The following is a 13,462-nucleotide window of genomic DNA, read 5'->3' on the forward strand; positions in this document are numbered from 1 at the left end:
AAGAACAGGAGATTTGGAAAAGTAATTGTATGGAAAATATGTCTAAACTCAGTCGTGCAGGAACCAAAGAGGCATTTCTAACCCAGGGATGCATATTCAGAGGACACACAGTGCAACACAAACACACAAGACAAATACAATTATATTGCATCAGTGTAGCTTCTCCTTCTGTTTAAATCTCATGATGCAAAACATAAACCTCTTTCACTCTCGCCACTTATCCTTGATCCTTTCTTTCTCCCAGTTCCCTTCCCCCGTCGTAACCCTGCCCAGTTCCCTTCTCTCTGCCCCGTAATGGATTTTTCTTGTGACATTAGAAAGAAGAATTTGCTGCTGGAGTGTATTGATTGCTTTAATGGTAGGGAGCAGAGAGCAAAGAGAGGAGGAAAGAAGGTACAGGAGACATAGAAGGGTGTGCACAGTGTCCATTAGCTTAATAAGAGGAGCAGCTCGCATGCGCACAACTTCAAGTCACACACACATGCATGTGCATGCACACACTCGTAAATCTGACTTCCTTTGTCCTTTGATATGACAGGTATCAGATAACAGCTGTCATGCTCCACTGTGCACTAGAAAATGCCCAGGCTGCATTTTTTTTTTCTTTTTTCATTTCCCTGTTGCATCCATGTCATGTCAGTTCATGCTCAGTTTTGCTCCTTGTCTATTGATTATCATCTGACAGCCTAATGGGTGGTTTCAGCAACACAAAAGAACTTTGATTGCTCAGCAAACTACACGCCTTTTCTCCTTTTTTTGGAGATTAATTAAGTTTTCTATGTATCAATATCATTTGATCATAATATTAGGCACATTAACTAATAATATGAATTACCCCCAAAAGCGTGGCCACATTCTGCAAGTGCACAAAAGAGATGCTTAAAAGATTCTGACAAACAGATAAAATACTGAATAATTGAATGAATAATTGATCCCCACTAAATTAAAATGTTCTTAGTTAATTTCTTTTATCATGTAGTAGATACTACACAAAAGAACTTTGATTGCTCAGCAAACTACACGCCTTTTCTCCTTTTTTTGGAGATTAATTAAGTTTTCTATGTATCGATATCATTTGATCATAATATTAGGCACATTAACTAATAATATGAATTACCCCCAAAAGCGTGGCCACATTCTGCAAGTGCACAAAAGAGATGCTTAGAAGATTCTGACAAAAAGATAAAATACTGAATAATTGATCCCCACTAAATTAGATTTTTCTTAGTTAATTTCTTTTATCATGTAGTAGATACTATTCATTCAACACCTATACTTCTGATCAGCCTGATTAAAAGTAACATTAGTTATATTCAATAACTGTAAATGCATTTCCTTTTAAACTGTTTTTTTTATGTATTTTGAGATCTTCTTCTTTTATTGCATCAAGATGTGGGTGGTCATGAGTAGATGAAAAACACTGGTCAGTAGCTTCGGGAAGATAACAAGGATACCATTTGCAGTTAACCTTATAATGTTATCATATTTGATCAGATTTCTTCAGATTTTGGCCCCGCCCACAAAATCAAAATATTCACATTTTATACAATTACAAAATAAAGATAAATGTCATTGTAGTCATTGAATTCCAATAAATCCTATTATGATTTTAAAAGTTATATATATAGTAAAAAAAACGTGAAGGTGATTTTAAAGGCTAATAAACACTTGAAATTACAAAAAACCTTAATTTCTTACATCATGTCAGCTTTTACAGGCTCAAATGCTATATCTGAACTTTGTCAACACAAAGATCATTTTTACCTGTAAATTTGTGCAATTTGTTGTTTTTCTAAGTCCTTTTTTTCATGTGTCCATCCAGGCGGAGTGGAGAGACGAGGTGAGACACCACTTTGAGAAGATCAAGTCCGAGGGAACGTGTCTTCACAGGCTCGACGAGGAGCTGATCAAACGCCGTCGGGAAGAACTCAGGTTAGATATACATGTTATATGAATGAAACGGCCAAACTTATATTCTGTATATTTGTAACGTACCCTGTTGCTTGACACCTTAGTATATATTTAAGTGTTTATATAGATCACGGGTCGGCAACCCAAAATGTTGAAAAAGCCATATTGGACCAAAAACATGAAAAACAAATATGTCTGGAGCCGCAAAAAATGAAAAGTCTTGTATCAGCCTTAGAATTAAGACAACACATGCTGCATGTATCTGTATTAGTTAGAACTGGGGGAAGATTTTTTTTTTCATTATGCACTTCGAGAAAAAAGTCAAAATGTCGAGAAAAAAGTCGAAATGTTGAGAAAAAAGTCAAAATTTTGAGAAAAAAGTCGAAATTTCGAGAAAAAAGTCGAAACATTGAGATTAAAAAGGAAAGGAAAAAGGAAGAAAAAAAGAGAAAAAAAGGAAAAAAGAAGAAAAAAAGAGAAAAAAAAGGAAAAAAAAGAAGAAGAAAAGAGAAAAAATAGAAAAAAGGGAAAAAGAAGAAAAAAAGGAAAAAAAGAAGAAAAAAAGGGAAAAAGAAGAAGAAAAAAAAAGGTCAAACATTTTTGAAAAAGCTCCAGGAGCCACTAGGGCGGCGCTAAATGTGGCTCTGGAGCCGCGGGTTGCCGACCCCTGACATAGATCAACACCATTTTTTTCCTAAGGAAAGATAAACAGAAGCAGTGCATTCTGAAATACCTCAAATAAATCAGGGTTTCAGCATATTTAAATCTTCTTTATGATTACTGTCATGATTTTGATTGTTGTAAACAAATGCCTGTGTATGCATATTTATGGCTTTTTCCTCACTGTTATCGGTGTGCAGACATGCGCTGGACATCCGGGAGCATTACGAACGGAAATTGGAGAGAGCCAATAATCTGTACATGGAGCTCAACGCCATCATGCTGCAGCTGGAGATCAAAGAGAGAGAGCTGCTCAAGTATGAACACCGCTTTTCTTTTATCTTTCATTTAATGGAATAAATGATCAAGGTTGTTATCAAGACAAACCCCCTATGTAGTGCATTCAATTGAATATTTATAATGGGAGAATTTGATCAGAAATGTGAGGTGAAGGGACCCCATATTACAAAAGGCCACTGCTTATAGAAGCATGCTCTCTTGTCTTGTATGTATCTAATGGGTTATGGCTTTGTGTTTATGTCAGGAGGGAGCATTCTCTGGACAAGAAGTACCCCGGCTGCTTCAAACATCACAGTTCCAGACAGTCGGCGTCCTCCAATTCAATGGAGAAGCTCCTGAAGAAACGCAACGTACCCCAGAAATTGCCCTCACACAGCAAAAGGTGAGACAGAAGGAAATGATTCAATCATGACATATGTATACGGATTAGGGCTGGGCGATATGGACCAAAAGTCATATCTCGATATTTTCTAGCTGAATGGCGATACTCGATATATATCGATATTTTTTCTGTGCCATAATTGGGGTTTCCCCCAAAGCATTATAGCATAGCATCTCTGTTAGCATCTCTGTTAGCTTCATGTTTTTCTGAGGCAAACCCTTAAAAAAACAGTCAGTTTTAATACAAAGCCTCGTGCCAAATGTCACACAGGTTCCTTTATTAACAGAGGTCTGCACAATATCAAAATGTATAAAACAAATGAAATAAAAATAAACTGCCTGCATATATAGAATAAAAATGCTTCTTGAATAAAATAAAACAAAAATCCCTTTCCTGCATAACAATTAAATTAAAATACACTGTGCAATTAATACAATGTAGACAGTAACAGGCAGACTTTTCCACTGAGGTCGACAGTTGCAAATAACAAAACATTTGTGCAAATCCCAAATAAAACAATCAAGTCAATTTGTCACAAAATAAGGTATATCAAAATCATTAAAAAAAATAAATTAATTAAAAAAATATATATATATATTTTTTTTTAAATCTATATAAACGATATTGTCTCGTACCATATCGCGTTTGAAAATATATCGATATATATTAAAATCTCGATATATCGCCCAGCCCTAATACGGATGTTACAAGAAGCTGCAAATGATTATTGCAAGCACCCTTATGTTAGAGATAAACTGACATAGTTGTGCAGAAACGATCAAAAAAACCCTGAGAGAACTTCCTTCTTTATAAACAAGGCTGATATTCTTGTCTATGCAGTAAAGACTACAGTTGCCAACTACTTAAGAAACTTGGTCAGCTTTTCTAAGATGTTACAAGAGATAACTAGGTTAAATGGGAAGTTCTGCCCTATTTTTACAGATTTAGAATAGAATAGAATAGAAAGCCTTTATTGTCATTATACTGGTACAATGAAATTAGGCAGCAGCTCCGTCAAAGTGCACACATGCAAAGACTATGTAAACAAGTACTGTAGACAACAAAACGAAAAACAGGAAACATAAATATATATAAAAAAGAGTGAATGGGAGGATAAAAATGTACATGAATGGGTGGAGGAATATTGCACTTGAATGGATGGAAGAGTATTGCACATAGATAGTAGGGAATATTGGAACATTATGGATAGAAAATAGAAAATATTGCACAGTATGAGGTAGTTTATTGGTTGAGAAAGTTCACGGCTTTGAGTCTTTTTGTTCGGGTTCGTAAGGACTAGGGATGGGCGGTATGGACTAAAAAATGTATCACGATAATTTCTGGCATTTATCCCGATAACGATAAAAATGACGATAAAAAAAATACCAATTCAACTCCACCTTTTAACTATAAATCTATCTCACTCTCAGATCCGCCATGTTTGTTACACAAAAACGTCATCAACGGGAATTTATCCTTCCTTCCTTCCTTCCTTCCTTCCTTCCTTCCTTCCTTCCTTCCTTCCTTCCTTCCTTCCTTCCTTCCTTCCTTCCTTCCTTCCTTCCTTCCTTCCTTCCTTCCTTCCTTCCTTCCTTCCTTCCTTCTTCCCTTCCTCTTTTCTCCCTTCCTTCCTTCTTTCCTTGTTTTCTTCCTTCCTTCCTTCCTTCCTTCCTTCCTTCCTTCCTTCCTTCCTTCCTTCCTTCCTTCCTTCCTTCCTTCCTTTTTCCCCTTCCTTCCTTCTTCCCTTCCTCTTTTCTCCCTTCCTTCCTTCTTTCCTTGTTTTCTCCCTTCCTTCCTTCCTTCCTTCCTTCCTTCCTTCCCTTCCTCTTTTCTCCCTTCCTTCCTTCTTTCCTTGTTTTCTCCCTTCCTTCCTTCCTTCCTTCCTTCCTTCCTTCCTTCCTTCCTTCCTTCCTTCCTTCCTTCCTTCCTTCCTTCCTTCCTTCCTTCCTTCCTTCCTTCCTTCCTTCCTTCCTTTTTCCCCTTCCTTCCTTCTTTCCTCCTGCTCTCTCCTTCCTTCTTCCCTTCCTCTTTTCTCCCTTCCTTCCTTCCTTCCTTCCTTCCTTCCTTCCTTCCTTCCTTCCTTCCTTCCTTCCTTCCTTCCTTCCTTCCTTCCTTCCTTCCTTCCTTCCTTCCTTCCTTCCTTCCTTCCTTCCTTCCTTCCTTCCTTCCTTCCTTCCTTCCTTCCTTTCCCTTGTGCGTGGATTTAACACAGAACCATAAATCAGTTTTACACAAAAACGTCATCAACGGGAATTCATCGTTTTTACCGTGAGATACAAATTCTTACCGTGGGGAATTTTTTTGACGGTTTATCGTGAACGGTAAAATATCACCCATTCCTAGTAAGGACCTGAAGCGCCTCCCAGAGGGCAACAGGTCGAAAAAGTGGAAACCGGGGTGGGTGTTGTCCAGAGAGTTTATAGAGTGAGCTGGAATTCGTTAGAACCTAATTATGTCTCTTTCCCGTCCAGGCCAGATCTACTAAAGTCAGAGGTCATCCTCCCCAAACTGGACTCGTCCATGACCCAGGTTACCATTCCCACCAAGGGCTCCACCTCCCCGGGCCGCTCGCGCCGAGGGAAACCCCGTTACAGGAAGGCCGGCAAAGGCAGCAGCGGCGACCTGGCTCAGCTCAAGGCCACGCTGTCGTCGTCTCTAGCGATGATCAACGCCACGTCCTCCGTTCCCAGCAGCAAGTACCGCCTGGACCCCAGCGCGGCTCTGCGAGGCCTGCAGCACGACCTGCTGCTCAAAAAGATGTCCTCCTCCAGCCCCGATCTCATCTCAACCACCCTGGAGGCCGAGTGTCGGCGGAGGGGGCAGACGAGGACGGGGCTGGATAGAACGGGCAGTCAGAGCGCCTCGGCCGGGCTGGAGGAGCCCGAGGGCAACGATGGGCCGGTAGACGGGCGCAACGTTGGTGTGGGGACCGACGACCCCACGGAAACGCCTCCGCGCAGCGACACGCCCAGCGAAGACGCAGCATCTATTCCCTTCTCCAGCAGCCCCGACTCGCCGTGCGGCAGAGGCGCGGCTGCAGGGAGGACGTCTGCTCTCGGGAACGCTCGCGTCCCCTACGACGGAGACGAGAAGGAGGACGGGCCCGTGATCACACGCTCACCCCGGAGTCAGCGCCTCACACCGGCAGCGCTGCTCTACAGGGCAGCGGTGACACGCAGTCAGGTGAGACTTCAGCTGCAAGAGCTGCTGGAATTAGGCCTGTGTTGAAAAAATCGATTTTCTGATTCTAAATCGATTCTCATATTAATTCCTAAAAATCTATTTGTATGTCTAAAGATCGATTTTATTTTATTTTTTATGAAATTTTTTTTTTTTTTTCCTCATCATTACATTTTTGCCTGGTGAACTTTAATCCCAGTAGTTTTGGAAACTCCTGAACTAAATGAACTTTTCTTTAGAGAAAATGCTGGACATTTCAGCTTAAATTTCTAAATGTTATATTAGTTCAATGAAGTTCATATTATCTATATTTACTATAGCTTGTTTGGTTTCTCTGTTATCCGACACGGTTTGTCATGAAATACCTGAAAAATGCCGGGTGCTTCATGTCCAGCTGTGTGTCTGGTGACAGAATAAATCAGACAAGATAAAATAATTTGTTTACTGCTTGAACTGTTGCAATTTCTTTCTTTTTTTGCACTTTAAATGGATATTGAAATGCCTATTTGAGTTATTTATTTCTTAGTTATTTCACAATAATTATTGTGAAATTATTATCTCAATAGTTATTTTACAGTCATATAATCCAGGCAACACTAACCCAAATCAATATCGGATCGGATCGGATCAAATCAAATGGTGATAATCGATACTGAATCTTAAGAATCGGAATCGAATAGATTCTTGACTTTTGAATCGATCCCCAGCTCTAGCTGGAATGTGACACACCTTCACAAGAACAAAGATTAAAACTCCAGAATTAAAGGGAAGCAAAGAATAATTAGCACAGAGATGCTTTGAGGAAATCAAACCATTTTCTTTTTTTTATACATGTTTCTTTATTGGGTAGTTCATGTAATGAATATTACACAATAAACATTTTTTTAAAGGGTTCGACAAAATACCCCGTTTTATATTTTACCACACACACAAAAAACAAAAAAACAAGTGAAATAAATAAGGACACAAAACGTAACATAACAAACACCCCAAAACACACACACCGCAAAATACGTAATTATAAACAGGTCCCAAAGTAAGTACCGATTACCAATCAAACTCTGACTGAAGACAATAATAATTGGAAAAATAAAGTAATAAAATAAAATACAGGACACACAAAACAAAAAAAAACTTTAAAAAAAAGAATAAAAAAAAAGAAATAAGATAAATAAATAAAAATTTAAAATAAACAGACATAAGAGGAACCCTAAAAAAAATAGACATGGTTAGCAATATCATACTTCCCTGTAATTAAATTAAATAAGACTAAATTAATCTTCCAAGGATGCTAAAGAGTTAACAAAAGAAAGAATAGGTTCCCAAATATAAGAAAACGTATCAGAGCAACCCCTAATACTGTATTTAATTTTCTCTAAATATAAAAAGGACATCAGGTCTTTCAACCAAGAATTGGGAGATGGAGGTTTTTGGTCCTTCCATTGAAGTAGAATACGTCTACGAGCTACAAGAGAGGAAAAAGCCATTATATTAATCTCCTTCTTAGTAAAACTATTAAAATCTTCAGGTACCAAAAATATAAATTAAAGGGCTAGAAACCACCGGTTTATTAAGGGCTTTTGAGAGATTATTATAGAAAGATGACCAAAATGAACACAGCTTTGGGCAGGAAAAGAACATGTGTGTATGGTTAGCAGGAAATCAGAAATCAAACCATTTTCATTGCGTTTGTTACCATTTGTTGAACAAACTCACAAAACATTATCGGCTCAATGTCAATGTTGAAGTTCACTTAACGTTTCCGGCCCCTTCATTTATTCCCAGGCACTTAAAGATACAATACGGTAGCGATAACCTACACTACTTCAAACTGCAGTGATCAATATCATACAAATGTTTTAGCTCTGAATTAGATTTGAATTATTGCCATTGATGAATTACAGATGTATTTGTAAGTAGAAGCTTCTCTTATCAGAAACCTCAACTCAAGTATGAAAAGTCTAAGTATTGCACTTTGATCATTACTGGATTTTTTCTCCACAGAGACGCGGCCTGTCGTCAGAGGAAGAGGAGGGTGAGGTGGACAGTGAAGTGGAGCTGCCCCGGAGACGGTGAGGACAAAAAACATGTACAACATAATCAGGGAACACAAGAAATACAAATGTTTTGTAAACTGACCAGAAGTTTAATCCCAATCCTGGTTTGGAAGTCACAGATTACATGAAGTTGGGTTAAAATACACGCTTTACAAAAAGTAAAAAGATGCAATCAGACTAGATTAAATATATTTGTAATATTTAGATTCAATCTCTAAAATAAGTCACATGTGTAAATATATTTATTTATATAACATATTTCTCTTGCAGACATGCATCAATTTTCTTACACATACATACACACATTTTGATGTTTTTTTTCTTCTTCTTTTTTCCTTTTTCTCTTCCTTTTTCCTTTCCTTTTTAATCTCGACATTTCGACTTTTTTCTCAACGTTTCAACTTTTTTCTCGAAATTGTACTTCAACATTAATCTCGAAATTTTGACTTTTTTCTCAACATTTTGACTTTTATCTCGACATTTCGCCTTTCGCCATTTGCCTTCATTCTAAGGCTTATATAAGACTTTTAATTTTTTGCGGCTCCAGACATATTTGTTTTTTATGTTTTTGGTCCAATATGGCTCTTTCAACGTTTTAGGTTGCCGACCCCTGCTTTAGAACAATGGTTTAAGAATACAAAAATGGTGTCTTAAACACAGTCTCTTAAAGATTGAATAAAATATATTTTTTAAAGTCTTGGACTTCTTTCTTAAAGAATAAGTCCAACTAATGTAATATAAAGAATTGGGGCACATTGTACTGCACAAAACGCAGCTGTACTGTAGTGGTGAGGTGGTTTAATCTAATCAGTTCTAAATAGTGATTATCTTGGAAAAGTACATCATTTTACTGAGTTTCACAGTTTACTTAGTGTTGACTAAATGTTTGTGTTTGATATCCTTAAACACAACTTATATCATTTTCATTTTCAATAAAAAATAACTTCAAATTAAGGATGAATCTTTCGGGTAACAGTACCTTTTTGGAAATAAAAACCCAGCCTGGGGTCTTCGGACTTAAACTAAATAATATTGAGGTTAATGAGGTGCAAAGTCTTAAGAATTATATTTTTAAAACAATATGAATAAATTCATTTTGTTACTAATTTTGGAAAGAAGTGTGTAATTTGTATCCCACAGTGTATCCTTGTCCTTTATTTGTCTAAAACCGTTACAACTCCACCCTCAAGGCAGTTTTTCACTTCTCTGCCCATCACAGATCATAATCTTTAGCAAACATCATGTCAAAGAATACCAGTTTTTCCAATATACCTCATGCTCAGTTGGCTATCATTTATTTTATAACATAAACCCTCATGCTTTGATTTCCTTGGAAGTAACATTTAGTATTAAATGGTACAGATGTACATGAAAAATGTCTAAAATGTTGCAGGTTCAAATACTAAAATGTGACAGGATATAAGGCTTGGAATAAACTGAAACTTTAATCTGAAATTTAATATTTTTCAATTCAGGAGACTCCGTATAATCTTAGGTGTCTGCAATTTTACTGTACAAAAAGCTAAAAAAGGTATGAAAAGGAGACGTGTCTCCATTACTGGAGTTAAATTCTGGAATGATGCCAACATAAAATTAAAAACATGTCATTCTTTTTTGGTTTTTAAGAAAATGGTTTGTAAAGCTATTATTGAAGCTTATAAGTGCGGTTGACTATCTGTTCATGTTTCTTTGCCTTTTGTTTCTTTGCTTTTCTATTGTCTTTTTGGTTTTCTGGAGGTCGGTAGCCAAAAAAAAAAGAAAGTTGGTAATGTAGGATAGGCTTTTATAAGCAGTTTACTTCAGCCTATGCCTTCAGTCATTGTTCAATACATGATTATTGGTTTTGTGTGAAATGTTAATGCTGTGCACAATGTTTTTTGGTGTTGTCATGATTGAATAAACTTCATTCATTCAAATTTAATATGACATATCATTTACTTTTTCCCCTCCTATTATTTCTCTGATGTATTCATGATTACTCTCTGCTGTATTTCCATACAGGCGGCATGTGAGCATCACCAAATGCCAGTCCCTGTCAACCTTTAGCTCAGAGAACTTATCAGTGTCTGACGGCGAGGAGGGAAACACCACCGACCACTCCCACAGCGGCACGCCCGACGTGGTCAGCACCAACACGGACGAGCGCCTGGACGACAAGAGCGACGACCTGCTCTCCCAGGGCTCCGAGATTCCCGCCGACCCCTCTGACCCGACCCAGCTGGGCTCGGACGGGCTGTCTGAGAAGGAAGCTGCTCTGCAGCAAGTCAAGACGCAGCTCGCTTCAAATGAACTTAATTATGAGGTAGGCAGAAAAGGAGTGGAGGAAACTGAGACAATGACACATTTATAATATAGAAATTAAGAACTCACATGCCAGTTATTTCTTACGTACAGACAGAGGTGTCAAAAGTATTCACATTCATTACCCAGGTAGAAGTATAGATACTAGAGTTTAAAAATACTCCTGTTGAAGAGGAAGTATCAACTCAAGTTTTTTACTCAAGTATAAAAGTACCGGTTTCAAAACTACTTAAAGTATAAAAGTAAAAGTAATGTAAGGGGAAAAAAGCCATTAAGGACAAAAGCCATTGAAAATGAATGCATCTTAGTATAATGCAAATATATTAAAGAACCATATATGTGTACTATTGAGCATTAACATGTGTTTCAGAGAGCAGGAGATATGATGACTAGTTGCCTATAAGTATTGTAATGGTGCAAAAAGTCAAACTTCAGAGGCATGTTCCCATTTATCCTAACCTTTATTGGAATGTACATCCAAGTTTAGTTGCAGGAATCTGAGGGAACGGATGTAAGAACAAAACTGGACAAGAACATCTGAAACAACCACAACCAAATTCACTCTATCCGGATGGAGCAATTTAACTGGATAGTTTTTTTTTTAAATGCCTAAATGAAATAGAGTAACAAGGCTGTTTTTAAAATGTAAGGAGTAAAAAGTATATAATTGCATGGAAATGTAAGGAGTAAAAGTAAGAAGTCGTCTGAAAAATAATTACTCCAGTGAAGTATAGATAACCAAAATTTCTACTTAAGGTAACAAAGTATTTGTACTTTGTTACTTGACACCTCTGCGTACAGACCTACTGAAACATTACTCTGCGATTGACTTCCAACTCAAGAGAATTCCTGCTTCCCTTCTAAACCAGGGCCTGTATGACGACTCGGACTGCGACAGTGCTGAGCTGGACCATTCGTGCGGCGCCGAGCCCAGCCAGGCGCCGTCCAACTGGTGAAAACATGCCGGCTGCACCCACTCCAACACATACCTCTAACACTCCTGGAGACGCCAGGGAACCACCAGTCATCAGTCGCAGTCAACGGTGAAAGGAAATGAACACTTATCTCACAAATATGGCATTAATTAAAAAAAAAAAAAAGAAAAAAGAAAAGGAAAATCCTATTTCCTTTTGAGATTTAACACATCTTGGGGATGTGAGACCTAACTGGAGCAACAGCCGCCTCCCGTGTTCTCTCCATAGCAACGGGCCCAGGATCAGCTCCGTACACCTCAGCAGCAGGAGCCTCAGTCCAGGAGGCCAATAACTGTCTATTAATGTCTCCCGTCAGCTTCCACGTTGATTTTCCATTTTTAATCTCCATCATGAAATCTGTGTCATCTTATTTTACATTGTCATAAAAAAAAAATTGAAAAAAAAAATTCTTTCAGGGGTTTTGTACCATTTTAGAGTTTGAATTGTCACCATTCCTGGCACAGCCACCGATGTCATTCCTCAACTGATTTATGAATAATTGTGTCATAATCCATTTACTGTCAAAAACAATATGCACTGATTTTTTTTTTTCCTTTCACGGTGATTCCAATGAAAAGAAATGTTTACATCTCATTTGCATTATTTATATTCGTGTCATAATTTATGTTTCCATTTTCTACTTGTGTGTCTTAATAATATTGTTGTAAATATGAAATGTAAACGGAACAAATTTTTTTAAATGTGAGATTGTATAACTTCAGGTGCTGATGTTTTCCAGTAGGTGGCACTGTTCTATTTGAGCGTCAGAAAGGTTTATGGTAGTAGAATGTAACTGTAGCTGCTGTTCATGTTTGAGCATCGAAAACACTGCAAAAGAAAGGAAAGAAAGAAAAGCCAGTAGGTCTGCAACATCTGCTGCAGACAGGCTTTTTCCTCCATACTTAGTATTGCAGCATTTAATGTATTAAAACAAAAATAAGTTTAATTTATTTTATTTAAACATGGAGAAGGGGGGGCATGCTGATTTAATTTTACTGGTTATTTCTGAACCAGTCATTGTCACCTGTATAGAAACAAATGCAACAAGACTGCAGTTAACGAGGAAACGCATCATAGCTGAAATGATCCGTTTGTCTCTTTTTAGGTTTGCCAACATGGGAGAATTTGATTCTTTATTTTTTACTATAGAAATCACTGCGGTGGCTATTGAACCGTTCACTTATTGAGTCGAGAGCAAATATTCTGACAGGTCTGGAGAAAAACTTGACAGACTGAATGATGAGTGAAATTATGGTGCTGACTTATTTGTGCCCCTCAAGAACCTTTTTAGTTTGCACTCGAGCTTACTGTACAACAGAACTTTACATCCTGCTCCACTAATCTTGACTGATTTAGGTCTATCAATAAGCTATAAAATGCAGCTTTCATTCTTCCTCTTAAGTCAGGTGTTATTCTTTCAGGTTTACATTTGTATAGCATTTGTAAGCAATTTGTGCCCCAGAGTAAAATGTTGCCAAAAAGGAAAAAAAACAAAACCACTCCCGTCTAGTGTTTCAAAGAGTACGTTTCTTATGAAGCTGACTGTAACAACCGTTTTGGACTAAAATGTTGGCTTTTTATAATACATTACTGTAATTGTACAATAAATATATTTAAGAAATTATTTAAAATAAAATCAAACAATCCCAACTTGTGTTTTCCGTGTTTTCTATTACACTGAAGAAGAAAAAAACTCA

At 37.5% G+C, this 13,462-nt stretch overlaps 1 protein-coding gene across 1 annotated transcript in view; it reads left to right on the plus strand.

Annotated features, from left to right (window-relative positions):
• The window catches only part of LOC133448310 (mitogen-activated protein kinase kinase kinase 12-like), a 35,456-nt gene extending 22,025 nt beyond the window's left edge, over nt 1-13,431 (plus strand). The window contains exons 8-14 of the mRNA XM_061726711.1: nt 1,823-1,932; nt 2,772-2,888; nt 3,116-3,253; nt 5,725-6,436; nt 8,438-8,505; nt 10,492-10,792; nt 11,661-13,431. Coding sequence (XP_061582695.1) covers nt 1,823-1,932; nt 2,772-2,888; nt 3,116-3,253; nt 5,725-6,436; nt 8,438-8,505; nt 10,492-10,792; nt 11,661-11,747 — 1,533 coding nt within the window. The 3' untranslated portion in view covers nt 11,748-13,431. The remainder of the gene's footprint in view (nt 1-1,822; nt 1,933-2,771; nt 2,889-3,115; nt 3,254-5,724; nt 6,437-8,437; nt 8,506-10,491; nt 10,793-11,660) is intronic.
• Nucleotides 13,432-13,462: the final 31 nt, after the last annotated feature.

This window comes from Cololabis saira, chromosome 8 (assembly GCF_033807715.1).
Source record: "Cololabis saira isolate AMF1-May2022 chromosome 8, fColSai1.1, whole genome shotgun sequence".
In the NCBI taxonomy this organism is placed as follows: domain Eukaryota; kingdom Metazoa; phylum Chordata; class Actinopteri; order Beloniformes; family Belonidae; genus Cololabis; species Cololabis saira.